The sequence below is a fragment of the Xiphias gladius genome, chromosome 7 (genome assembly GCF_016859285.1).
Source record: "Xiphias gladius isolate SHS-SW01 ecotype Sanya breed wild chromosome 7, ASM1685928v1, whole genome shotgun sequence".
Classification (NCBI taxonomy): Eukaryota; Metazoa; Chordata; class Actinopteri; order Istiophoriformes; family Xiphiidae; genus Xiphias; species Xiphias gladius.
Window position 1 is genome coordinate 27,004,640 of NC_053406.1, and position 27,778 is coordinate 27,032,417.

General features: G+C 43.5%; 2 protein-coding genes across 3 annotated transcripts; one reads left to right on the plus strand and one right to left on the minus strand.

Moving 5' to 3' along the window:
• On the plus strand, nt 1–2,860 carry or55e1 (odorant receptor, family 55, subfamily E, member 1). Its single transcript, XM_040130956.1, has 2 exons — nt 1–57; nt 1,713–2,860. The coding sequence occupies exon 2, from the start codon at nt 1,727–1,729 to the stop codon at nt 2,723–2,725; it is 999 nt and encodes a 332-aa protein (XP_039986890.1). The 5' UTR covers nt 1–57; nt 1,713–1,726; the 3' UTR covers nt 2,726–2,860.
• Nucleotides 2,861–3,941: 1,081 nt separating this feature from the next.
• Nucleotides 3,942–27,719, minus strand: arrb1 (arrestin, beta 1). Of its 2 annotated transcripts, XM_040131658.1 has the most exons (16): nt 27,645–27,719; nt 18,573–18,603; nt 18,352–18,412; nt 18,085–18,129; nt 16,920–17,116; nt 16,064–16,123; nt 15,785–15,852; nt 15,356–15,491; nt 13,147–13,231; nt 12,988–13,060; nt 10,899–11,036; nt 10,712–10,795; nt 8,576–8,599; nt 8,294–8,364; nt 7,216–7,264; nt 3,942–6,117 (listed from the first exon to the last, which is right to left on the minus strand). In XM_040131658.1, exons 1-16 carry the CDS (start codon nt 27,662–27,664, stop codon nt 6,006–6,008), a joined length of 1,254 nt encoding a protein of 417 aa, XP_039987592.1. In that variant the 5' UTR covers nt 27,665–27,719; the 3' UTR covers nt 3,942–6,005. The 2 variants fall into 2 exon arrangements, with proteins under 2 accessions (XP_039987592.1, XP_039987593.1); XM_040131659.1 differs by lacking the exon at nt 10,712–10,795.
• Nucleotides 27,720–27,778: the final 59 nt, after the last annotated feature.

Consider the following 27,778-nt stretch of genomic DNA (forward strand, 5'->3'; position numbering starts at 1 on the left):
GTGGCAACCATGGCAACCTAAAACCAAAACTATCTGCATGGCTGGATACCAGTAGAAGTAAGTGACATAAAATAATTTGTTTGTGATTTGCTTACCATTCTTGTCATTATATCAGTGTTTCATAATATATGTCATGCTGTACATATACACATAATCAATACATGCTAATCAATTAACTAATCCATAAACAGTCACCATATATCTTCATGAAAAAACTGTTAAGTCACCATTTATGGGAAAATCACTAATAATCAATTCTAATAGAGTAAAAAACAGAAATCAGAGAAAGTTTTCCTGAGGAAAATGTGTGTGACTGCTCTGAGCACTGATGCTGAACTTTATAATTATAAGAAAACTCATTGACCCCCATGTATGGGCTGAGTTGCAGATCTAGAGCGATGCGGATTTTAAAAGCCTGCGGCTTTAGGGTTCAATGTTTTACAGTATGTAATGTTGGTAATTCATGAAACTTACGTGACAGTGAAATGTGAATTGAGTTTGCACCGTACACAGATGCTCAGGGATGAATACCATCAGAATGAATGGGCTGCCATAGACTTCAATACATTATAAAGCTCTCAGGAACTCAAGAACATAAACGTCATCATAATGCGCTTTTTTTTTAATATACTGAGGAGTTTGAAAAACAGAGTTTATAGAGATGTGTACCAAAACTGACCTTCAACTGAATGGAAACATTTTATTAACTCACCAGAAACTGCACAAGATTATCACATCACTGTTCCCATCTGTTAAAGGGAGTTTTTCCGGTTCCAATGTCAGGTCCTGACCTCACTCTGTAAAGTTCCTTGAGATGATGTGTATTATGATTTGGTGATATGAAAATAAATAACAATAATTTCATTTCATTTCATTTGTATTTGTAGGAGAAATATGCAAAAAAACATGCTACTGCAGCTGCAAGCACGCGTCTTGCGTTCTCATTCTAATTAAAGGTGCAGTCAGTGATTCTAAAGGGGGGAGCAGTGGGAGCAGAGAGACGGTAAATCCGGCAGCTGCTGCGCTGGTTCTGGGAAACCGCCTCGTCCTCTCTGCATGTTTAGCTTCACCGCAGCAACTGTAGCCACAGGTCGCTAACCCACAACCAAGCTAACGTTAGTTACATTACTTGCTGTCTCGTTGTTTGCTCTGTATCACGGAGTTTGTCCGTACAACTTGTGAAGGGTTTTACGGCCAGAAGACCTGAGAACAGAAGTCTACTAGCGCAGTGGGATTATTTGGATTGATGCATAGTTCGAAATGCTATGCTAGGTAACGTTCCCTTCCTTGTTAGCTTAGCTACAAACCTACAGTCCTCTCCTCTGTCACTGTAGTTTTGTAAAAACAATCCTAACAACTAACTCTCGCTAGTTTTTACAACTAACTCTCGATAGTGTTTCCGATGCTCTGTTTGCCTGTCTTTTGTGTGATGACGTGTTTTATTTTGTCTAAGAGCGTCCACTTCTGCGCCGTACAAGACGCTCCGGTTTCCTCCATCTTTCTCTTTTGGTCAGCTAGTACCATTGAGTCTGGGGGGCGGAGCTAATGAAGGAGCACTGAAGGGAGGGGTGTGTCGGTTTTGCTGTTGAGTTCAAATATCAACAGTCTTTCTCCAGAATCGCTCACTCTCCCTTTAATTAAATACTTAGATTAAGATGTTTTCACATGGACGTCGGTTGCTGACTGTTTCCGTCTGGACTGGCACTGTTCAGGTGAAGCCGTCACCATGATGGAGGCATCGCTGGGCAGGAACTTCTCCCACAGTACCTTTGTGTTCAGAGGTTTCCCTGAGCTGCAGAGACACCGCCGGCTGCTGGCGCTGCCCTTCTCTGCCTCCTACTTGTCGGTGATGCTGGGAAACTCTCTGCTGGTTCACGTTATCCGCAGCGTGAAGAGTCTGCACAGCCCCATGTACATCCTCATCTGCACACTCTGCCTCGTCGACATCCTCGTGGTGACCGCCATCATCCCTAACATGCTCCTCGGCCTCCTGTTTGACTGGGACGAGATCTCATTGGCCGGCTGCTTGACTCAGATGTTCTTCACTCACTTCCTGTCCTCAGTGGAGTCGACACTGCTGCTGGCGATGGCGCTGGACCGGTATGTGGCCATCTGCCAGCCGCTGCGCTACGTGGAAATCATCAACTCCTCCATGTTCGTGAGGCTGCTGCTCTTCACTCTGGTGCGTAGCGTCCCCATCATGGCGACGCTTGTGAGTTTGGCAGGTTCGCTGTGGTTCTGCGGCTCCAACGTGATCCAGCACTGCTACTGCGACCACATGGCGCTGGTCAGCCTGGCATGTGACAGCACCGAGAGAAACGATGCAGCGGGCCTCGCCGTGATCGCCTGCTTTGTGGGTATCGACATATCGCTCGTCTTCCTCTCCTACACGAAGATCCTGAGCGTGGTCTTGCGAGCAGCATCGGCCGGCGAGGACCGCTGGAAGGCGTTCCACACCTGCGGCACTCACCTGATCGTCATGATGTGTTTCTACTCGGTGGGCAGCGTCACCTTCCTCTCTCATAACCTGAACATCCCCATACCGACGGACGTCAACACCTTCATGGGACTCTTGTACATTCTGTTCCCGGCAACTGTCAACCCCATCATCTACGGTGTTCGGACTAAAGAAATTCGAAACGGCTTTTTTAAGATTTTTAAACTCAGAGCGAAGAAAATAACGAGTATAAAGGTTTCTCCTGCTGGAAAAGGACAAATGCGATAAAGTATTTCTAGTCCAAGCAAAGAATTTAGTTCCAAACCTGTCTGATTGACCCGTTTTTGATCCACGTTAACATTTCTCTATTCTCTAAAATAACCTCGCTTTCACTAATTTACTGATACCTTTTCTTAGTTTAAGAAGCTCCTGGTATTTTACATGAATTAAATATCAGTAAAAATCAGCCAGGAGTCATTTGAATGACACTTTTTTTTGGGGGGGGGTGTATATTTTTGTTATTTTATTAAATGCAGGCTGTGACCTGTACCAAGTAATAACAGTTGTCTCTTTAAAGAAAATCATATTTCATTAATGACAATGAGTATTGATGTGGATTTAAATGAAATACTTGGTTAACCAGTCAAATAATGACCAGATGGTTCAAAGTTTTAAGACAGAGGAAGAACCCAACCCAACGTCTGAACTGAGATACTTCACCGCAGATTTGACTCCAGAGACAACTGGCAAACTGCTGTTACAGATATTCAGTGTCTTACAACTATAACTTTGAATTCTGCCAAATTTCAGGACAATACGGCCAGAAGACGTCAGGGTAGTATGCTCCTACCGGGCAGATAAAACTCGCTGTGGGTATTCCTGCTCCCCAGAGGATGAAGTCTAACGGTGGCCTGACCTTTTGTCCAGCACCACCGTCAGAACAAAATTCCCCCCTGAGCTAAAGAAACGTCCAGAGTTGACGAGCAGGTCGTCACTGAATTATAACAATGAGACGCCGAAACATAAAGTTCAGACTAGAAACCTAAAGATACATCGGCATCGCAGATACTGTCATCCAATTTAATCTCATCGTGTACAGCTGCATCACGTTCATGTTGTCTGACAACTCGTACAGGAATGTCAGAGATACGTCTGAGGTCATTTAGAAACCGTGTCTCCAGTATAGAGTTCGTCCACCAGAGGGCACTGACAGGGTTATTTTTTTTTACACTGTAAAATTTCCCAAACACTGCACATTTGGGTAAAAATTCAAGATCCAATCCTTATCAAAAATACTGGTGTAGGTTTAAACAATAATACCGGCCGCTGTCCCGAGATCAGATTTTTTTGAACTCTCGTGTATCGACAACAGCATCGGCCTAAAAATCCAGTACCTGAGCTCACTATTCATTTGTGGTTGTGTCAAAATCATCACGGAGCCAAAACACACACACAGGTTGCCACAAATGTCCTTTTATTAAAGATACGATGGGATATACAGGTTTCCTCCTGGCCCTGTCAAAATAAAAGCCAATTAAAATAATAATAGAAGTAACAATGATATTATTCTGGGTGTTTTTGATCTTATCCTGTAATGTGATGTCATGTTCAGGCAAAGAGTGACATGTCTTGTCTCCATTATCTCTCTCTCACACACACACACACACACACACACACACACAGTACTAATGACACATCTGTACACCGACTGTGTTCACGTGGAGGGACGTTTCAGACTGTCACCGTTTTATTTTGAAGGTTATAATTAAACATTTGTTTTGTAAAGTACATGTTCGGTAATTACACCTCATCAACTCTCCTGATACATTATATGAATAATATTTGTTCATTAAAGGACCATACTGGTGTTTTTTGGCATTTTTTTCCAACCGGTATTTGATTAATACATCCTGTTTACATCACATCCCCGCTGATCATTTTCCAAATCATCCGTCAGCTCTTAAATTGATTTCCTTTCTTTGAAAATCAGCCGGTAGAGAAATTCCATCCTTTACCTTCTGACAGAGGTTTGTTGTTATCATGTGGTACTGAACATGAAAGCAGGGACTGTTTAGAAAACTCTCCCTGGTGTGTTCAAGTATTACTGTACTTCAGAGACTTTTTGAGTCAGCAGTAAAACAAATCAATGTAGATCTTCTCCATTTCATCAACTTTCAATTCTTCTGTTCTTGATGGAGTCAATTTTCGCTTTGTAATTTTCTTTATGTGATAAAGAAGAAATTTTAAAAAGGGAGCAATTGACTGTCAAAAGTCAGTTGTTTTGGATTCAGCATCTGGACCAGACAGATGTGCGGGGGATTTTTTTTTTTTTTTACAATTCTATTGCCAATAGGATAGACCCTAGATACCGAGGCAATACGTTTTTTGATACCTTACACTGAAAAATACAAAAAGGTTTGTTTATGATCTCTTATAATTCCTTTTTTTCATTGAAAAATAGAAACCAAAGGTTAAATACTAAACACCAGCTGCTGAACAAGACCTTTGTCTCAGTAAAATACAGTTTAAAATGGTCAAAAGGCTGATTCAAATCAGGAACTATCTGATCAAAGACTAAGTCAACAGCGTTATGAATCTGACCAGACGTTTGAGGTCAGTTGTTGGAACTGTGCTACGGACGCTTTTCGGTCGGTGTAAAAAACAGTGGGCTTGAAAACACAGCCACAGTCGTCTCTCTGCGAGGTGATTTTCGGAGAAATGAAGCCAAAGCAGCAGCTGCAAGGATGGAAGGAAGTTATTCGAAATACTGGTGATGATTTGGAAAATGATCAACACGAAAACATCAAACAACAAAACACTTGTATGCTCCTTGAAAACCAGGACCATCCCCTATAAAGGTTGATTATTCATGACATTAATGAATCATAGAAAGTATCGATGTATTTCATGCAAGCCAGGCCACCGGTTCCTCTCAGCTGATTGGTGGCTCTCTCTGGTAGTTTAAAGGTCCTCTCGGCGAGTCAGGATGTCCCGCGGATCACGTCTCCTGCGGTGCTTCTTCACGCTCTGCAGCTTCACCCGCATACAGACTGACTGTAGAGGGTTCATGAACCAAAACCTCCGTCAGCTGAAGTCCATGTTGTGGCTCGAAGTGGCGGTGAACTGTTGCAGATCGACCAAAGATGGCGGTGTTGTTGTTTATAAAGACCCTCTGATACAACTCATCGAAACTAATCTCAACACAGCGTTACTCCTGTTCGGTCCCTAATGGAAACACGTAGAACAAAGTGACATTGGAAGCATGCTACCAGCCATCCGTAAGATACTGAGACCGCCGGTGCAACACTTCAGCCGGCCGGCATGGGAGTGGAGAGCCGCTCCGTCTGAAAAACACAACTCACGTCTAGGCTGTGGTACTCTAGCTTTTTACACCCCGGCAGGACGCAGAGAGAGGACGAACATGAACGAGAACACAAACACGGCACCACCGAGTGTTTAAAGGGTGTCCAGACTGTGGTTAGACCTAAAGGTGACCTCCGTTAGCTCCACACTACAAACGGCAGCGAAACAACAACAGCGGCAGTGGCGGCAGTGATGCCCGTCGCCTTTATCTGTCGTTGAGTTTGGGCGAGTCCACCGGCTCCTCGTCTTCGTCCTTGTCGTCTTTGGCCCCAATCAGACGCTGGCGGGCAAAGTCTTCGAAGATGATGTCATCGTCACTAAGGGAGGACGGGAGGGAGGGAGAGGGTTATGGAAGGTAATCGATAATGAAACTAGCATGAGACAGTCCAGATGTCGAGAACAAGTTTAGAGACACGGACAATGTGAGTGAAACCAGTGTGTTGAGCCACGAGAGGAATCATGTCTCTGGATTAGATCCGTGTGACCCTGTGTTCCCCAGAGACAGACGAGACGCTGGATACCAGTTTCATGTCTGATGAAACCGGTATCCAGCCTAGCTTAGCACAAAGGCAGGGAGCAGGGGAAAACTGCCAGCCCGGCTCCGTTAAAAGAGAACAACTCCAAACGCTGTCCGATTCCTAGAGGATAAAAGTCTAAGTCTAGAAAAGAAAAGAACATTAAAACCAGTAACTGGTTACTTGGGGCGTCCATAAAATAAGGCCAATTACTTTCTTTTGTTTCCAGTCAACATGTGTCAGCAATTTTCTAGAATCTGGTGTAATTTTTCTGATTTTAGTTCATCAATCTGCTTCATTCTGTCTTGTTTCAACACTTGTAGAAAAAAATCATTGAAAAGAAGTGGAATTATCTCTCCGCTTAGATGTTTCTAGTGTGACCAATAAGACGTCCTGGATACTGAATATTAGACTCAATGACTCGAAGTGTACGGTAGAACCTTTGAGTTCCTTTAGCTTTCAGACTTTTTCCAGGAATCTGCTTTGAACTGAACCTCTGTATTCTGTTTGTAATTATTGTAACTGGTGAATAAATTATCATTTTTTCTTATTCGGTGGTTATATGAGCATGAGATGATAAAATGTAAGGAGTTGCTGTTTGTCGGCTCACAGCAGTCATTTTCTGAGGTTCTGCTGACAGCATTGTGAGTTTCCAGTTCGCAGCCCATTTCCTGCAGCTCACGCAGCAGCAGGCATTAAGACACATTAAGGCTGAGACGCAGGAGACGAGTCCATCGCAGTTAATGCTTCGGCAGGCGGAGAGGAAACCCGCTCTGCTGTCAGGGTTATTGACGAGGCCGTAAACCAGAGCGGGGCCAATCCGATCACAGAGGAGAGCCGGTAGTTGGATGAGCTGATAAGGAGAGAGAGACAGAAACAGACGGAGAGACGGCGGCTTACTTTGTGTCAAACTCGATTAGGTTTGTGTCGATCGGAGCTTCATCTGGAGCTGAAAGACAGAGAGAGAGAGAGAGAGATGGTGGTTAGTCGCTGGACATCGGCACGAAAGAAGTCCTCGGTATTTTGAGAGACTGTGCCGAGATCTCAAACTTCTCCAATGTGTCTGTGTCAGACACATTTTACAGACTCTGTTCACGTGAATGCTTATCCTTTTCCAAATCCTCATCAGTTTTTAGATTGAGTTTTTATTGGTTCCAGGCAACATCTGGTTTCACTTAGCTTCTATGAAAATCAGCTCGCAGAGATACAAACCATCACATTATCTGGCCCCGTTGCCAGGGGCCAATGATAATGGACGATTCTGCAAAATCCTGGATTCTGTTCAATGTTAAAGTCTTTCTTTCCACAATGCGCACGCATGTATCCGGTGCCGGCCTCGGCCTCGGTAGCACCTCACGGAGCCGTTAAAAACCAAACGTGGGCACGTTTCCGCTCACGTTTTCTGTTCATCCCGCTTCCGTTCACGCGGCCTGGTTTTGGTTGCACGAGGGAGGATTTTTATAAATCGGTGCAACCAAAGGTCTCAGGCTGAATCTCACACATTTAAATTCCAAACGGCAGCAACAGAAGCAGCACGGGAAGGAGCCGAAAATGTTGTGGGAGGCAAAAAGCCACAGTATCGCAAAGATTAATATACAACAGTACGTTAATATCGGAGTGTTACTATACTGAACATCAATTAATTAGGTTTTCAAGAGCAGATGATGAATTTACAATCGAGCAGAGACTGAAACGGCCGTCAGTTAAGTTATTTTAGGGCGGAAACGTGTTTCCATAATTAGCTTGTGAAAAAGGCTGCATTCATTCAGTGGAACCAAGGGTGCGTTGACACGTGCCCAATAAGGCCAGTGATGTAAATACAATGAAAATAAAAACTCTTACATTAAACTAAAATGAATTAAAAACCTTCGGTGCACTTTTTTTGACTTCACCGATGTTTAAGTTTTACGTCGGAGTTGTCTGGGCGGAGCATAAGGAGATGTCCAGGGGACATGGACATGTTGTGAGCAGGACCTACCGTCTCTGTAGATGGATTCTTCTAGCGGCTTCGGGTGCATTAATGTGAAGGGCAGCTCGACAGAGACGTCACTGAAAAACAGGTCCTTAGATGTATTATGTCATAAAACTCCCATAATCCACAGCAGGTCTATTCAAAACATTTATTTGAGTGATTGGACTATTGTCACCGTGACAGTTTGTTCAGTGGGATGTTCAGGTGACCTCCGTAAATCTCAGTGTGTGGTTTGCATCAGTGTGTTTATCGGTGATCTCAGTGATGTGACAGAACGTGAAAGGTTACCTCGCCGCCAGATCTCCCAGGAGCCTGAAATCAATAAACATTTAACACCTTCAGCTTTACAGCAGCAGCAGCAGCAGACTGTTTCTACTCATTTCTATCGAAGCTGTCACAGGCCACCTCCTGTGTGATCTGAGCAGTTTCCCGCTCACGTTTTCTGTTCATCCCGTTTTCGTTCACGCTGTCTGGTTCTAGCGGCGCGAGGGAGGATGCTCATTATCGGTGCATCCAGACGTCTGAATCCCACTAAATAAACGACGCTGCAGAGGGGAAACTACAGGAAGAGACATCAAACTGTTTCATTATGGTTTTCATTTCTACATTTGTGCTTCAGTGGGACACAAACAGAAACTGCTGTTCTCCTCTTAACTTAAAGAAAATCGTCACAATTAAACAAGCAGTTTTTTTTTTCAAAACATTCACTTTGGAAACAAGTGAGAGGAAAACAAACGGCAACAAATTGCTGACGACAGCAACAGTTAAACCACCGGCAGTGACGATGAGGGATGAACAGAAACTGGAGATTCACACTAAAACTGAGCTTTAGAGTCAAACTGAAATTTGAATTCTCATCACTTTTTGTTTAAGGAAATAATCAGCTCTAATAATTCTGCAGCTCGTGACAATTTTCTGTTTTTCAAAAAGACAGATAAATCTGTCACAAAGTCACTTAGTGCCGTGAGAGGTCACTTAGTAACGTACGACGTCAGTAACGTACGAAGTCAGCGAGTAACGCAAAGCATCCTGACAAGCGTACCGAAGCGCAATGGGGCAACTGGGCTTCACTTCATCGCCAACATGGTGTTTCTGTTCCATCTGTGTCCAAGATGGAGCTCTGAATACTTGGCCAGTGGACTTACAGAGATCAGCTGGGCGATATCTGCAGAAGGCTCAGAGTGACCAGGCTACACCCTGATCAGATGACTTTTCTCAGGGAATATGTAGCTGTGTTACATCCACTCTCTCAGTCCACTGATCTTCTACAGGGGTAAAAAAAAAACCAAGGCTATCTTGGGTTCCTCATTCCACCAATCTTAAGCCTCAAGTCTAAGCTCTCTGACAAATCGCCACATGTGACCTTTACAGCAAACAACATTACTGCAGTCAATGAGGCACTTGACAGTCGCTTCGGTGCCATGCCGAGCTGCCATGATGCAAAAAATGGCAACGACCACAAGGCCAAAATTTTGCTTGTGTTGCCTTTTTCCCGACAAGAAAGAGGATATGTGCAAAACGGTGGTTCCGGTTTGGGAAGTCAAACAGCCGATGAGGGCACAGCGGAGGAAGAGGTTCGGCAGTTCCTCGATGATACCGTGAAGATCGTGGATTCCCTACATGTATTTCCCCTTGGATAAGCAGCTCATAATGAGGTACAGACTACACCGCCTTCTATTGCTCCAGTTGAACATCTGTTCAGTTATGTATTAAACTAAAACAGAGCATTTTGTTTTTGCCTTGTAAAAGGAGCAGGTTTTATTTTTGCTTTCTAAACTGTACAAAGCAAGAAAACAGATGTTTTGAGAGTGCACAACACGTGGTCATGTGTTGTGCCCTCTCATTATTGTTCTATAGGCGACTGCCTGAATTTGCTTAATGTAAAGCAAGTTTTTCTTTGAAAAAACACTGAGCAGAGGACACAATTTTTGATGCTAAAAATCATCTTATCTAAGGTTACATTGCTCTGTTGACTTACAGAATACACTGAAGTGAAAGTCATCTTATTGATATTTCATTTCTCTTTATTTCCATATTTGGTATTGAGGTAATGCAAAGTAATGGAAAATAATCAATTTTCGTTACTTTAATATTGTGATACTTGGATTTGGTTACTGAATACAATTTTAACAGGTGATTAATGATTGTGTCAGAATACATTTTTAAAGTAACGCTGATGTTTACTGCCCATGGTACCGAAATTAAACTGGCGCCAACAAGTCACCCCGACTGGTGCACACTAGCATTCAGCCCCATCTCTGAAGATCTCTTATTAAAGTTAAATGACCTCTTCTGGGTAACGATACATCTGACTAGATAATTGCCCAAGTCAAAGCAAACACCGAACGTGAATTTTAATTTCAGTTAGACTTTAAAGCTCCTCTCAGATGATGTTGAATTAAAAACAAAGCACAGTGTACTGACCCGCCGCGCGACACGACCAGCTTCACTTTGACTTTGTATGATACAATGATACCGAGGATCTCCTTGTTGGCTCCTTCTCTTAACCTGCTCAGGACAGAAAACATCCAGTTTGACAAATCGAGCTGCACGGTTGCCTCTCCCACTCTCCTGCAGGCCTGGAAGACGTCATGAGTGATGTTGGACTCACAGTGTGCTGGAGGCCAGGTTGGTGTCCTCGTGCTTCAGCTTTCCGTCCAGTGCGAGGCCTCGTTTCTCTCGGTTGTTGGCCAGAAAAGGAGTGAGAGTGAAAACTTTGCAGAAAGTTGAACTGGGAGCCACGACATCACTGAAGAGAGAAAAAAAAAATTGAATACTGTTGACTGGTACCTTTGTCAACTGAATATGAACTCAGATATCGGTTTCTGACTGAATTCGCCTAGAGTTCATCATCAGCGTCAGGATCTTGTAGTTCGTAGTTTAGTCGTTACTTTAACTTTTTACTTTTTTATGCAGAGTGTGTGTTGGTTGTTTTGAATATTAAAGAAATATTCAAATCTCACAAAACCCACTTGTTTGTTTTCTTATCATGAACTGCCATCAACCTTACTCTGACAAAGCTTCAAAACAAGAGCAGGGATTTCCCTATAAACACGTAACTCCTGGCTTCCAGATTGTTAGTTTCTATTTTAGCTTTATTTATACTGAGGTAGGGCTTAGATATGACTTGTGTCACTGGACTGTTTGTTTTTCCGTCTCTTTGAAGGTAATGCCATTTGGTTGGTCCATCTGTCCAAAGTTTTGGGAAAAGAACAAGATATCTCAACAACTACTGTTCTATTTGGAAGGAAATGTCCTGATCTCGTTCCTGCTCCCCAGTGGTTGAAGCCACTGGATTTTAATGGCCATATGATCTTTCCTCTAGCGCCACCCTCAGGACAAACACTACATTTTTTTAGCCCCACTACTGGTAAAGGCTTCAGTATGCCTCTAATAAAGAAGGCTGTCAGATTGTCCCACAGCATTGGAGCAGGACAAGACACAGCCTCCCCCAAACCCAAACCAGACTTGACAACGCAATAAAAAACTGGAGAGTACCCAAACACCGGGACAAAGTCTCCTCCGCTGTCAGCTGCTATCACACTACTAATCCCCGTAATACAGACTTTTGGGAGGCTGTTTTCAAATATCGCAGGTAACAGAGCACTTTGTGACTGGACTGCTGTCCATCGCCACAAACGGAGGACAAGACCATGAGTGTCTTTGAGTAAAGACTGTCCAAAACTTCTGGCAGTGATATTCCAAAATGACTGATGATGTCTAGAGAAATGGTTCCCAGCCTTAGAGTTCAAGTTTTCCCTCAGACATTAGGTCACAGTCCACACATATCATAAAACACATTCAGTTTATTTCCATCCATCCATTCTGCCTGTCAGTAGATACAAACCAGAACCTTCATTAGACTGAGGCTAAACACAATTTAAAAAACATTAAAAGCACTGCAATAGTATTTACAATGAATCCAGGCTTACTCAGATTGCTAAAAAGAACAGGGTGATACAACAGCCACAGTGCTGAAAATGAAAAGTGGACCAGTGGTCCAAGACCCTGGACCCTTGGCTCCTTCTGGGAGCCAAGGGTCCAGACTACAAGGACATGCAAAAGACACAGAATTCTTGGAGGGACAATGAGATGCGTCTAAGAGGTGGCCAAAATAAAACAGAACAAGCTTTGTGATCAAATCACTGAGGCTAAAGGGAAGCAGAGTGGAGCAGCCTGTTCTGTACTGTCTGTCAACAAACCTCCCCTCTCTACGAAGGCCATACTTTTGAATGTGGCCATTGGAAAAAAAGTATAAACAACTTCAGACTTGGTCGAACAACTTGTTGCTCATTTGATTTGAAACGGACTGAGACGTTAAGGGTTTGAAGAACAGTGAGATCATCAGTATGTTGACGACACAATCTCACTCTAAGGTCCCGTCGTACATTTTTTGAGCCGTTGAGGACTTCTTGTTACCGTTGGAGAAGTCCTGAAAAAGTCAAGCCATTAAGAAGTGATGTCGCAAAGTCCTTAAAGTGCTCAAAAATGGGAATTTGACAACAGTGCTGTGAAAATTTGACAACTTCATCTGCTGAGGAGGATCAGGCGAGACAAATTGAAAGCTCCAAAAAAGCTACTGAATGGACCTTGTGGTTCTGTTGTGACCTGCTGTTTTTAAGATCTAGAATGAACTTTCATTCTCAACTTCAGCATGTTGTTTGTTCTGTGCGACACAAACTGTCTGGAATGAAACTCACTCTGACTCCTCGGTGGCCACTGGACATTTGTACTGGGCCGTGTTGAACAGGCAGATGTCCGCGTACTGTCGCACTGTGGAAACACAAATCAGTGTTTAGTAGGACAACACGACTACCACACGGATCCACACGCAGGCAGGAAACAGCGCGGTCACGTACCTGAGATCTTCATCTTCTTAACGGTCTTGTTGGTGTTGTTGGTGACGTGAACGTTGACGCTGATGGGCTCCCCATGGTAGTAGATCTGAGAGAGCACAGGCACATACGCTGTGGTACAGAGGCCCAGAGAGGTCATGGCTGCCAATAGCTATAATCTCAAGATTACAACCTGTATCTTGTGATAACACATGGTGCTCTTGTGTTCTGAGATCAGCATTTAAGGGCCAGGTTGGGAGTAGATATCAGAGATTCGTATTGACCCAGACTCACGTGTGTCATTATCTCAGGATAACAAGCGTCTGTACTTCCTGTTCTGTTCAAGTGTTTTTCATCATCAGTGTTTGATCCAGGATTGTCTATGAGGGGGTCAAATGGATTCATTGGTACTTTTCTGGGGGGGGGGGGGGGCACTGCTCCATCCAAGGGGGACAATGACCACTACTATGAAACTGAGTGCTGCAAAATAGTATTAAAATGATATGAGAATTAAAATTAGGCTACTATTATATTACATTACAAGTATCACTAATTTTGTGTTTGCGTACAATAAAGTAAAAGAGAATTTTCAGGAAACTATAAACTCAAAGATAAAAAATGTGGAGAGAAAGTACAGTTTCATCAGTTTCATACTGACCAAACATTTGATCAGTGTTTTACTCGAAATCAAAGTTCATCTGCATGAATAAAACCAGACCTGTTCACTGTAGCTCACTTTCGCTGATATGAACTATATTAATGAGAGACTGCTTGTCCATGACTCTAAACAGTACATTCAAACGTGGAATTGTATTTTGTGATGACTGCTGTGTGGTTTTACACAGTAATAATGACGAACTGCTGGTAAATCAAGCATGATCCCGTTGCACCTAACCTAACCCTACGGTTACGTTACGATTTCGCAGACTGACGGAAAAGCTGCTGCTCTGCTCTGAGTGTCCAAAGACCTTAAATTAAATTGTTTAAAATGCTGATGGGATCTTCTTAAAAGAATTACTGGGGGACTCAAACTACTGTTAACTATCTTCTAGCTTTATCTGGAAAATGACATGTGTCGTCAGCTGAACAACGTAGTTTACTGACCGACAGACTTATCACTCTATCGGTCTTTTTGGACATTGAAAAGATGCAACCCCAGTAACTTTTTAAAACTGGAAACGCTACCGAGTGGCATTTCACTCCCTAAAAAACATCTTTGGTAGCACGTGCAGCCAACAGTTTCATCTTGTAGTTTGGCTAACTCACAAAATAAATGTTAAAATGAAAAGCCTGAGAACAGCTTTGATGCTGCCCTTGATTTTGGGCACTTGGTGGTTGCAGTGACGGGACATTTTATGTTTTTAAGAGGTCATTCTCTCTGGATCAAACCTCAACTACTGAGTACCACGGTTTCCTGCCTCAGCAAATCTTTTCTCCTTCTTCCTCTTTTCTTCTTCCTACAAAGCACTTTGTATCTTCTGTTTTGTAAAGTTCTACTGAAATAAAGTTTGTCTGCTGTTTGTCTGTTTCCCAGACTGGGGCTGAACCGTGTTTGTATGGTTCAGGTGTGAGTAAGGCTGCCCAGGGTCCCCAAAAATCCAAGTTTACCCTGCGTCACATTTTATTTGATTAATCTCAGATTTGTTAGAAATTGCAATATCAACTGACTGCTGAAGGTAAAGGCAACATGTTCTGAATTCTTGTTTTGTCTTAGCAAGGGCCAGAAACCCAAACATGTTGAGTTCACTGTCATAGAAACCTGGACAAACAGCAAATATTCACATTTGGCTCTACTGAGATCTGCAGAGCGCAGACCTCTGCCAGGGCCAATGTCATACAACATTCGCCAGACTTCAGAGGAAAAAATTCAAATTCATTGTAAATGATCCAGATCTGCCCAAAAATGTAATGGGTTCTTCCCTGGCCCAGGCCCCATCCCTCCACCAAGTTCAGTGCAAATCGGTTCAGTGGTTTTAATCCTGCTGACAAATACACAAACCGACACACCCGGGTGAAAACGTAACCTCCTTGGTAATCACCAAGATTGTTGCCAGTTAATTTTCTGTCGGCTGGTTGGATTTCTGGGAGTCTGGGGAAATAATGAAACTGCCGTGTATATTCAGGGTCAACAGGGGCCCAATAACGTTTAATGTGTGCCCCAGGGGCCCCTAGGAGGTTAATCCAGCCATGGCTGTGAGTTGGTTGAAATATCTGCATAAAACTCAGGTGTTACCTCCTTGTCCAGAGAGGCCTCCAGGTGCAGAGGTTTGTCTGACATAAGGAACTGTCTGGTGGTTTCTGCTGTCGGCTGAGGACCAGGTTTCTCCGGAGCGTACTGCACCTTCCTGATCACCAGACGCACCGAGTTCCTACAACATCAACAAAACACTGACACTAATACTACCACTTAATCATAGTGACACGTTACACTTACTGATGATGTTTACGTGCATATTGACTTCATGGCCATGGACTTATTTAAATTCAGCTTGGATTTATGATTCGGTCAGTGTTATTGTGGTTTCCTTGCTGTCAGTAGTGAAGTGATCACCCTGCAGCCTGCAGCAGCCATCCACTCTCTAATGCACGACTGATTTCACTTTCATTCATAATTCATCTCTTTATTTTGCCCAGGGTCATATTGCAGCAGACTCACTTTTACCTTTTGTGGATCTTTTCTTCAACATTTTCTGCGCAGAAAGCTTTCACCTCGAAGTCGACTCCGCAGGCCTGAGGACACACGACAGCAAGAGAATGATTTCTAAAGCTTGATATGCTGCTTTATTTCAATATTTTTTAAGAGGTTCTATAATTAATGCTGTTGAGGTGCCCGGGCCCAGGTATTTAACCCCAGAGGAGCTGCACAGCGACACAACTGAACAAGAGAGCGAAACAGAAAAGATCTCAGTGGGAAATTGGAGTAAAAACTCAGCAACCTTACCTTCCCAGTGTCCTCTGGTCCAGGCTGCAGGGTGACGGAGCACGGCAGGTTCAGAGGAATCTGCAAACCCATAAAGGGAAATTATTTAAAAAGTCTGAAAGATTTTTGATGCTGAGGACACGTTTCATGATCTAACCCTATTTATTTTATTATCTGTAGATTTTAAGTACACCAGTCTCTTCTCTCTCCTCTATGGGTTTTGCTTAGTTTTCTTTAGCCCCTTTTCGAAGGAATCAAACTGTAGAATAAAATCAGCAAATAAACTGTCCTGTTTGCAGTGCTGCTCTAAAACTGGTGGGGAAAGGAGCTTGTTGAGCCGATTCAACAAGCCTCCCATTATTTTCAACAGCTCGCAATTTTGTTTGTGGCTCACAGTGTTTCTGCAGTAACTATGTACGCCCATATCAGAGACATGTGCATCGGTTTGACCGATTACCAAGCTCCGTCTCATAAAAGAACCCAGTTCAGAGCTGTCGCCGCGAGAGAGCAGTGTTTGAGGGCTTTTGTTTCCCCTGAAGTCGATGGAGGAGGGTGGGTGGAGGCTGAAATGTGTCCGTAGCAGTGACTATCAAAAACCGTCTAGTTCTGAACGCTGATATTAAATGTCTGGTAAGATTCATAATGTTGTTGACTTATTCTTTGATCAGATAGTAACTGATTTAAATCCTATTTTTCTCCACTTTCAAACTGTAGTAGGTAACTGTTGTCAAATTTCAAGTATTGAAGAAAGGATTGTTTCGGTATCGAGTATCAGGTATTGTATCAACACTTGTGACAAAAAATATTTCCCAGCTGTAATTAGCAGATGGTGTGTTGCTGACGGAAGGACATGGATGAAGCTCTGCAGACTCAGTACCTCAAAGGTGAACGGGTATGCATGTTCCCCCAGCTTTTTAATCAGGCGTTCCTGAAGACGAGTAAGACTCTTCTTCTCTTCAGCCAGTGGAGGAAACGCCTGGACATTAGCCACAAACAGATCCTTCCGAAACGTCAACCCGAGGACGTCCAAGTCTTCACGACCATAACGGAACGCACAGGTTAGAGTCACAAATACTGAGGAAGAAAAAACACAAAATCATATCAAACAGTTTTCTCCCGCTTCCAGTCTTTGTGCTAAGCTAGGCTAATCACGTCTTGGATTTACTAAGTTTAAGAAATGTTCCTTTAAATCCATATGAGCTTTAACAGAAAGAGCAGAGGTTCCAGGACGCTTTCCTGAGGAACTCCGCAACTAAATGAAAGATGGAGGACAAGAAGCGTTTTTAAGAGGATTAAATTGTGGACTGGTCCTTTAATCGAACAATGCTCTAAGGAGGAGGTTGGGACCCCCAAGCATTCCCAAAATAAATCTCAAGGGATTTCCAAATAGAAAAGTAAAAATTAAAAACAAAACAAAAAAAACCGAAACACAACCAAAAACCCACACGTCTGCTTAACAAATATATTTTTTATTTCTAATCCTTCCTCCCTTTTTGCTTGTGATTCCTGAATGTTTTTACATTTTCACGCCAAATATCCCTCCTGCATCTAAGCTTCAGAGAGTTCTCAGTCATCCAGGGTTTCATGTCCTGAGGACAGTTATTGAGGTCTGTTAGTTACTAAGAGCCGGGAGTCATCAGCATAAAAGTGAAAAGAGATTTTTTGACCACATGGGAGCATGTAACTTAACTAAATGTACTGAAGGACTGAACTAAGTACTTAACCTTGAGGGAGATCTCCTGTGTTAAAAGCTGCACTTAGAACTAAAAGCATAAAATTACAGCAGTTTTTCTGAGGTCAGCAGCAGGAGGAGGTCATTTTTCCCTAAAAAGCAGAGCATTTCAGCACTGCGAAGAACCCTGAATCCAGACTGGAATTTTCCAAACTTGCAAATTTGAGACAGAAATGACTACAAACCATTATGATAAAAATCCTTTTTGTAGGAAATATTATTGAAGTTTCTGTTTTCGCTCACATAAAATCAGTGAGACTATTTAACCGTCTGTTTTTATATGAGCAGGGTGGAGGTTCAGTTGTCTCACCTTTCCTCTCCTTCAGGTACTCCGGGTCGATCAGGACGACACCGTCTGCAGGAAAAAAGTCCGAACGTCAACAAACAGCGAGAGGATGACTTCTTTTTAGTCTGATTTTCATCAGTACATTGAAGTACTAACGAAATCCCAAAATGAAATCAGTTGGTATCAAAGACCAGCCAATAGCAGAGGGACACTTCAGTTTAACGAGTATTTTATGACTGTTTGATGATGCAACACATTGAAAAAATTAAAATTAGTAAAAACTGATCTCACCGACAGGCTCCACCAGGTCCACGTGGTCCACAAAGTCCCTCTTCCCCAGGTAGACGGTGAGCTGAGGGAGGAACACGACATACTTTTTTATTTCCAGTGTCTTCATACTTTTTACTGGGTGTTCATGTACTATTTCGGATGTCCACATACTTTGTTGGTGTCAGGTGTCCACACACCTTTATAAGAGCCAGGTTTAAATCATAGACAAAAACAGGACTCACCTTTCCATTGGGACTGGCTTTCTTAAACACTCTGAAAATAAACAGAGAAACAAAAGAAGGTCAGTGAAACTTGTTCTGTGTCGACCTTTAACCTTTACAGAGGAACTGTTTTCCGTCGTTTCATCCTCAGTGCTGAAATGTGTCCAGATGTGTTTCCCGTATGAGCAGTAGTTTGAAGTGTATAACTTACTCCTTCACATCTGTTTTGGGAACCGCACGGGTAAGTGCTTTATTGTTATTGTTAGGGTTATAATGATATTCTAGCCCCGCGGGGGAAAATCTTGGTTTCTGATTGGCCAGCAAGTGTCTGAGCCGAAGTTGATGTAGCTGCTGTGGCCAATTTATGACGGAGAGAAGCCACAACAGATGAAAGTGACTGCGCTACTTTCATTATCTTCTCTATTAGGACACATCGTATTAGTAATGGTGGAACTTTCCACAAATGTTGTGAATTTTGTCAAGCTGTCCTCTCCTTTCAAAGACAACCTCGCTTCTTAAAATGTCCTCACTGCCCCAAAAAGCTTTTTATCTCACAAATGTCCTCGTTTTCCAATAATGTCCTCCCTCTCAAAAGTGTCAAAACTTTCCTCCAAAGATGCTGCAGTTTTTAAAAAATGCTCAAACCATATTTTCCCAATAATATCCAATTTCCTCACGTTTGAAAAATGTCTGCACTTTCAACAAATTTCCAGTTTCCAAAGAAACATTGTCATTTTCCAAAAATGACCAAACCAAAAAAATGTTGTCTGAAATGTCTTTAAAAAATAAAAAACCCTCTGCACTTTTAAACGAGTAAATGTGCTCAGCAGAGCGCAGACCTCCGCCAAACCTAAGGGGAGAAAATCCAAATTCACAGTAAATGATCTGGATCTGCCCCAAAATGCAATGGGTTCGTCCCTGGTCCATGATCCATCCCTCTACCAGGTTCGGTGCAAATCGGTTCAGTAGTTTTTGTATAAACCTGCTGACAAACCAACGGACAGACACGGGTGAAAACAGAACCTCCTTGGTGGAGGTTAAAATGTCCTTTCTTTCAAAAATGTCCACACTTTTCTCAGGATGTCCTCACTTTTAATTTTTTCCCTCACTTTTAAAATTTGCAAAAGTGTCGTAATTGTGAAAAATCATTCTCACGTTCCTATTTTCATTCCGGAAACGTCCCTATTTTCAAGGACTTTCAGAAAAGGCCCCTCGTTTAAGATCCCAAAGTCCTCACAAACATAGACATGAAAGAGCACAGACACTGGGATCAGGTTTTTACTGTGGGGGAAGTCCTGCTGTCAGTCATCCTCCTCATCCTCATCCTCATCATCACTGCTATCAGCAGTAGTTTCCTCTCTCTGAGTCTCTGTCTAATGCTGTCTGACATCCTTACGTCCTCCTCCTACCCCCTGTGTTAATGTTGTCATAAATTAGCTGCTGGGCTCCATTAGCTTTCAGCTTCCTCCTGAATGGACCTTCATCTATCAGCAGCATCAGGATGCCCTTTTACTGGAAACCGCCGGGACTCCTGGGAGCTCGCTCGGCACGCGATTACAGCGTCTCTGCAAGTAGTCCATTTAAGTTTTAACACAGATATGCTCTGCAGCATCACATCACAAATCAAAAAGAAAACATTACCTGTAAAGCGACGATTAAACCGGAGTTAACGTTCCTTCGATCAGTTTGAGCCATTTATCAAGCAAAAGCTCCAACGAATGTCTCCGTTTTTTGTCCTCTTTTTTCTACCGCAGAAAGAAGAAACTGAATCTCAAGTGGTTAACAGAGTCGGCATTAACCACATTATTATATTTTTACTTTCATTTTTACTTGGAAATATAAAAGTCTTCCCCACTAAACTCTAGACTCCATAAAGGTTCACGGCGCTGAATTCAATAAAGTCATTCAGAGGAACAAATGATTTTAGACTGTTTTCCGGCATCTTAAACGATAAACAATTCCCCACAAAAACATCAGTTGTTTAAAAACTGACAAAACAGTTATTAGCTGCTGCTCCGTTTCTGATGATAACCCTTTGTTTTCAGGACTTTGAGCCTTTTGTGAGGAGCCACAGTAAAGATACTGAAGACTTCACTAACAGGCACTTAGATTCACTGGCCGGAGTCCAGCCACAGAAAGAGCCAGATAAAGGAAGACATGGTGTGATTGAGAGATGAGAGAAAGACTGTAAACAAGATTAAAGATTCATTCAGATAGAACAGCAGCTGAGCGTTTAGAGCTGATGCTTCAGAGGACCGGAACGACTAGACCCGAAGAGACAGACTCTGTCCTGGCCATGTGAACGGAGAGAGATGGAGCTTAAAAGCTCACTGGATTCGTGTTATTCATGCAGAGCTTCAGTGTGAGATCCTGTCAGATCACAGTTCACCACAACATGACCGCACAAAAACACACACTGCTGCTGATAAACGGCCATTTCACCGCATTAGAGAGTCTTTCCTTCAATCCAAGAATCATCACCTCAGACTCTCCTGGTGGGTTCTCTCTAGACCAGGGACCAGACAGAGAGACAGAGTCTTCGGTCTTCGTTAGTCGACAAAGAATATTCTTTAGCACACAATACCAAATAGAAAGTGTGTATCTGTCTCTGAAGAACCAGATTTATGGACTTAATTCATCTAAAGTCCACTGAGAATGAGACAAGAAGCAGCAACACAACAGCTGAGACGAACTACGACGACATTTGGAAAAAGCTGAGCCAACGGGAGCGACAGCGCCAGTCGAACCTTTCATGTTGCTCTCAGAAGGAACGACTACGTTTGGGACTAATGGCGACAGTCGAACGTGTAAATCTTCCTCTGGATGTTCACTAGAGAAACATCGCGTTAGCGTCATCAGACGTTTTAACCCAGACTGGGTCTTAATGACCAGGTCAGCGAACCAGCTCCTGAATCACAGGTAGCTGTGGTGAAGCAGCGTCTGACTTATCAGCAGCCGAACATAGAGACATGGACACCGTGTGTGAACCGTTGTGGTCTGACACTGACAGGTAAACGACACCTGTAGCCACGGTAACTGTACACAACAAAGATGGCGGCTGGGACGACCAGATCAGGTGCCCAAATGAAGATTGGAGCCTGGTGGTCGGGCCTTCACCTGAACACTCCTGTGGGTCTGCACAAGGCCGCCATCGTGTGGACCCACCTCCCTCAAGTCGAAGGGTCTGCTGTGCTGCCAAGACGGCACACTGAACGAGCCGACCCCGGATGGAGACTGGTTGTAGGGAAGTTAAATTTATATTTCACATTCATCACATTTCGTGTCTGTCCTGGAAAAATCCGTACAGTTTGCAGGAGCCAAGTAAAACCCCGCTGGGATGATGTGTTTTCCAGATAACTCAGTGGGGTTTTCTTTTTTTTTAAATTGGTTTAAGTAACTCAAGAAGCAGGACAATTTTCTCCTTCTGTTTATTGAAAAAGTCAAATCACTACATGAGGAGATGTGTGGTTTTCACTGGACAGCAGCAACATTTCTGAAAATCATGGTACATGTGATAGAGACGTGTTTCCGCTGAAACGTAAAACGTGAAAACTACAACTTCGCATCTAATACATTCATGTGTTTTAAGAGACTCAATTTATTTTATGAGCTTGTTTTGTGATAAATTTGTTAACTTGCTTGTACAAACTTATTCCCAGAAAACATATGAATGGTACAGGACTGTGCAGGAACCCGGACCCGGGCGTTCTCCAGTTACAAAACTAGAATCCTGCAGAAAAACTGAAAGCTGAATATTGACATTTTTATTTCTTGCCTCTGCGGAAACGTTCCCTTCATCGGGAAGGATTGAAATCTCTCTCCCATCGTTAATAATGTCAGTGACAGGACGAGTGTTTCTGCAGGTGAAGTGGTTTTCGTAGCTGCAGAGCTTCTCTCTCCAGCCGCCCATCGATCAGGACGCTCTGACAGAGAGGCAACACGGACTGACTGATCGATATCTGATTGTTGTGTCAGCTCACTGCAACGGGAGACGACTGAAGACTCCCCCGATACTGAAAGTGCAGCAGAGACTCTGACTGACACCTGAATGGGGGGCGGAGGTGGGGGGGTCTTATCTCATAGCAGTTTCTGTGCTGTGAAATGTTTCATATCCCTGCACTGTTGTTAGAAATAGAACCGTCACTCCTCACAGGATGCGATTTGATTGTTTCTGAGCTAAACTGGGCGTCCCTGGTTTTTGACTCGTTTCCTGTCAGGCTCTCAGTCCTCCGCCCTCTCCTTAGACCCTCGACCCAGATAAAGAAGCCCCCCAAAATAAAACTCTGTAACAGGAAACCAGACCAAGACTCTACAGCCATGCTGACAGCTCTATCGGGCTGTACTACGGCGGTGCTTTGCGCTAAATGCCAGCGACAGCATGCTAACATGTTGTTTACCACCATCTTAGTTTAGCGTGTTAGCATGCTAACACCTGATAATCCACACTAAGCACAGCTTCCAGCTGAGGCTGATGGGAACGTCATTAGTTGTGCAGGTATCCGGTCACTAACCAAAGTACTGGACATATTCAAATGTTGACCTGATGATGGCGCTAGAGAGAGTGACTACGGTTCCACCTGAGGGGACCACGAACGTCTAAATGACCTCTAATCCAAAGCTGGTTTCTGGAAACCTCAGGCGAATTTTGGAAACCTTGTCTTCAGTCCAATTATTTTTACGCCTCTGCACCGATGACAGCTGTGATCTGGGACACTATGTTTACAGGTTGTCCATCCGTCCATCCGTCCGTCCAATTCTCACTGATCCGATATTTCAGGAAAGCCAGGAGCGAATTTCTTCAAATTTGGCACAAACGTCCACCTGGACTCAAGGATGACCTGGTTAGAATTTGGTGGTCAAAGGTCAAAGGTCTCTGTGACCTCACAAATCACATTTTCGGACATAACTCAAGAACTCATACACTAATCATGATAAAATACACTTAATACCTTCTATTGAATTCCTTCAATGTCTTCACTACATATTTTATATGAGTCTGAACGGACACGGATGTAAAGTGCAGCTTTACTGGTTGGCAGAGGCATAAAACCACAAGGCTGTAAATCTAGTTCCTTATGAAAACCGCGGGTGAAGTACGCCCCTTCCTTTGTTTTCAAGTCCTAGAAACCATCTATTTTATTTACTGTTAATTTAACAGGAACAAGGCACTAAGACATTTACTGTAGCAGACACAGCTACAAGCTCATTTCCACCAGCGATGCACGATTTTCCAAAATAAAAGACAACAGTCAGTTGTTTTAAATGAAAACTTCACACTTTGAGCACAGAAAAATATTCATATGAAAATGTGAAACAAACCCAAAGCAAAAGAGAGGACAACAGTTCCGAGGTGGTGATTATACCTCAGCCAGTCTGAGTTTTCAGACTAGATTTAAAGTGTCTCCGAGACTCGGTGGTAAAGAACTCTTTCAGATCTCTGGTGAACCTGGAGCGTGACAGGTTGTTAGAAACTGTCTGAGAGGTTGCGGTGGAGGCTTGTAAATGATCTTAAACAAGGAACCAACACTGGCCATAACATCTAAAGATGACTCCTCTTAACTATGCTGCAGTTGGGTGAATCGTCTGCGCTTTGTCTCCTCTCGTCTCGGCTGTTTTAACCTCCTGTGCCCTTGTTTAAAGCAAAAAGCTGCAGTATGTTTACAGTGAGTTGAGAATCCTGCTGCATGATACGCAGTCAGACTCCTCAGGGTTCCTGTATCGTCCCACTGCTGCAGCCCCACACTGGCTTCCTGTCAGAGTCAGGATTAGATTCAAAATCACTCCAATTACTTTGAAGATCTGGCAGAGCTCAGCTCCGCCATAAATACTGGTGGCAAGTTTATTAGTACGGCACCTTCTGACAAGAAAAATCAATGTGCCTTTTAAAAGACATAAAGAGGCGCTACGACAAGACACAGTACAGAATAAACACAAGGCGACGATTAGAGATTCATCTCTGGCCAATGTTTCAGCAGCGTGAGTCCACCGCTCTGGTTTCGGACCGAAACGTCTCAAGTACAACCTCGCAGAGATGCCTGCGCGGCCGGAGCCTCTTAGAAAGGTCTGCCTCACTATTTCTGAGGATTTGTTTGCTTTATCTAGACAGCAACAGTGAAGAGACGACAGGAAGGGAGGGAGGAAGATGCCACAAAGGTTCGCGGACATGCTCAGACCAAGACGCCCTTCGCTCTGGTTATTCTGGGATGACGAGGAGATTTTCAAATGAGGACCACACAAGCCCTGCTGAGGGGCAGTTTTACTCCGAGATTGGAAATCCTCAGATTCTCAGATAATTCAAAATGGTTAAAGAAGACGCTCCTCATCACTCAGGGGGAACAGCTCCACTCGTTGAAGGTGTTTGATGTTTGTTTCCTCGACGACTTTGAAATATCTACCTGCCTTTCTTAGATACATACTTTGGCATTTTGTCCTTTTCTTTTTTTTTATATCCTGCCTCTTCATGTGTAAAATGGGAAAAATCAAATATATGTATTTAAACACAGAGAAAGTGTTTTTCAGCTGCTTCACTTCAGTCTCGCCGCAACACAAACGCAGAGAGACCTGTACAATAATTAAAAGTGAACCACTGAAGAAATCAGGAAAGTTGGGGAGATGAAAAAGGGAATTGTGTCTCGTACAGATCGTCAAAAACTCTGATCTGTGATTTTGGTCTGCGTCGTTAATAAAACCACACTGAAGGGTCTTAGATCTACTGGTTGTCTTCGTGTATCCTCTTATTCAAGGAGGTTTGACTGGACGACTATTCCCGTGTCTCTGTTGCTTCAGTAAAAATCTCCTCAGCTGACAGAGAAAATCTCTCCAGCAGCAGCGGCGGCGCCGAGTCTGAGCTGCTCTGTATGTCCGAGTGATCACACTGAGCTCATTAATATTCTCCTGACAGAACACACTCAGATCATTCAGCCTGCAAACACAGAAACACACTCAGCACTCAGATACAAGGGCAGAAAAATACATGTCGCGTATTCTGAATCAGGTTCTGTGTGGAACCACGACGGCTTAAAGAACCTCTGCACCATTACGAACAAAAGGGGAAGTGAGCTTGAGGTTAACAGAGCAGTTCTATTAAAACTGTGTTAGTTGTGCAGGAGTGCAGCGGTTCACAGGTCTTTCTCTGTCAGAGCAGCACCAGGTCAAACTGGGAAACAAGATGCATTCGACAAGCACGAGGCGCTAAACACAAGATCAGGGATGGTAACTGGAAAGACTGTCAAATAAAGTAAAATGAACCAAAGGTCAGTTAAAGATATGACAGTCAAACTGCAGATTCATAAAGGTTGGGGCGCTTCAAAGGCTTTACGTGAAAACTAAATGACTAAACTCACGGACTCTAATGAGAAGAAATTTAAAAGACTAACTGGTGACACGAGCAGGACTGTAGCTAGCAAGTGAGCCAACCCTCGTAAGCGTCTTCCTCCGTGTAGTTGCTCTTCATTTCTACTTGAAGACTTTCATGTAGACCAGATTGCTAACACCGTGTTTGTGGGTTCGTCACTGCTGCACGACTCTTTGATTACCCAACAGTAACCATGGACCTTCCCACTGACAAAACCACGACAACTGCCACTGACTCTGTGCGTGTCGCCGTGGGCCTTCAACTTGAGCCCTGTTGTTTTGTTTTTTTTACCTATTTCTGTTTCCATTCAGTCAAACTGTCCCATTAAAAGCTGCTGAACCAGCTGTGATCAGCTCCTGTTGCAGTGTAGCCGTGGACGTTCAGACAACGTTCACTGGATCACTGTGATGCTGAAGGAAACTTAAAAACAGGAAGATTCTGAATGAAGTTCTGCAGCCTGTTTTTTTCTCTGGTTTCTGAGGGGATTTCTGGAGCTTTATTGTGGAGGGACATCGGAGATAATGACGTCCTCAGGAAGTGGACGTAGCCACTGAATCATATCAACATGAGTTTTATGTCTGTGAGTTCAGGTCTGACTCAGGTAGGACTCCAAAACACACACGTTCAAATTCTGATGCAAAAAAGTATCTTAATCACCAGGTGCAACTATTCCGATTGGTTGGTTTGCAGACGTATTCCGATTGGTTGGTTTGCAGACGTATTCCGATTGGTTGGTTTGTATTTGTGTCACACCGTGAGAATTCGATCGCAGATTTCTGACTCTGCCTGAATTTTGCTGCAGCTGTTTTTTGGTTCTCCAAAGCTCGGTGGACGGGTCTCGGCGAGATCTGGGACCGCCGTTTCGGACCCCAGTGTGATCAGGGGACAGACTGGTCCAGGACCTGTTAGCTTGGTGCAGAAAAGAAATGGGAGCTCTTCGTTACGCCAGAGTCGTTCGTCTATATTAGCTGCTGACAAACCCACATTTAGGACTCAGCTGGGTTTCGTTGAAAATGTGTAGTTTAGATTAATGAGGGAGAGGAGACAGGTCAGGAACTCTTAAGACTTATTTCCACCGAGGTCACATCAGACCACCATCGAGTCCTAACAACAAGTACGGTATCTATCAGTCAGGTTTACAGGAACCTGGATCTGACGAATCCAGGTTCCCATAAACCACATTGTAATGAACCCGCAGCAGAAGTCACAGTGACGGAGGTAAACAGTAACTAGTAAAATAACGTCATTACTTTTTTAAACGAGTAAGAAGTAACGAGTAACCGATTACATTTTTCTAGCAACTTGCCCAACACTGCGTGTCCCCCGCCCTACCCCCCTTGAGTCTCCTTGTTTCCTGTCTGTCTGTACTATCAAAATAAAGGCAAAAACGTCCCCCCCAAAAAAAACCTTTAAAAAAAAAAAAAAAAAAAAAAGGAGAGGAGAGGAGGAGGAACTCATCAGTGCGCTGCTCAGAGACGTCACACTGCTGGAGGTTCTGACAGAACGTTATGTAACGCTACAACACACACACACACACACCTCCTCTGTATCTGTATTTAACGGTTCTTTGAGGAACCAGCAGGAGAACAATGTGAAGGAACCATAAAACAAAGACAGCAGCACTCTGTATGAAAACACACACACACACACACACACACACACACACACACACACACACTAATCAGGGTGTGTTACAGCCACACACACACAGACACACACACACACACACTAAATCTTACCTGGTTCCTTTATCTCCCATCCTGACGACGCCGACGAGCCGACAGCAGCCGGACGGAGAGATGATGGAGGAGGAGGAGGAGGAGGAGGATGGAGGGATGCCGTCACCGTGGAAACTGAGGGGAGGATGTGGTGT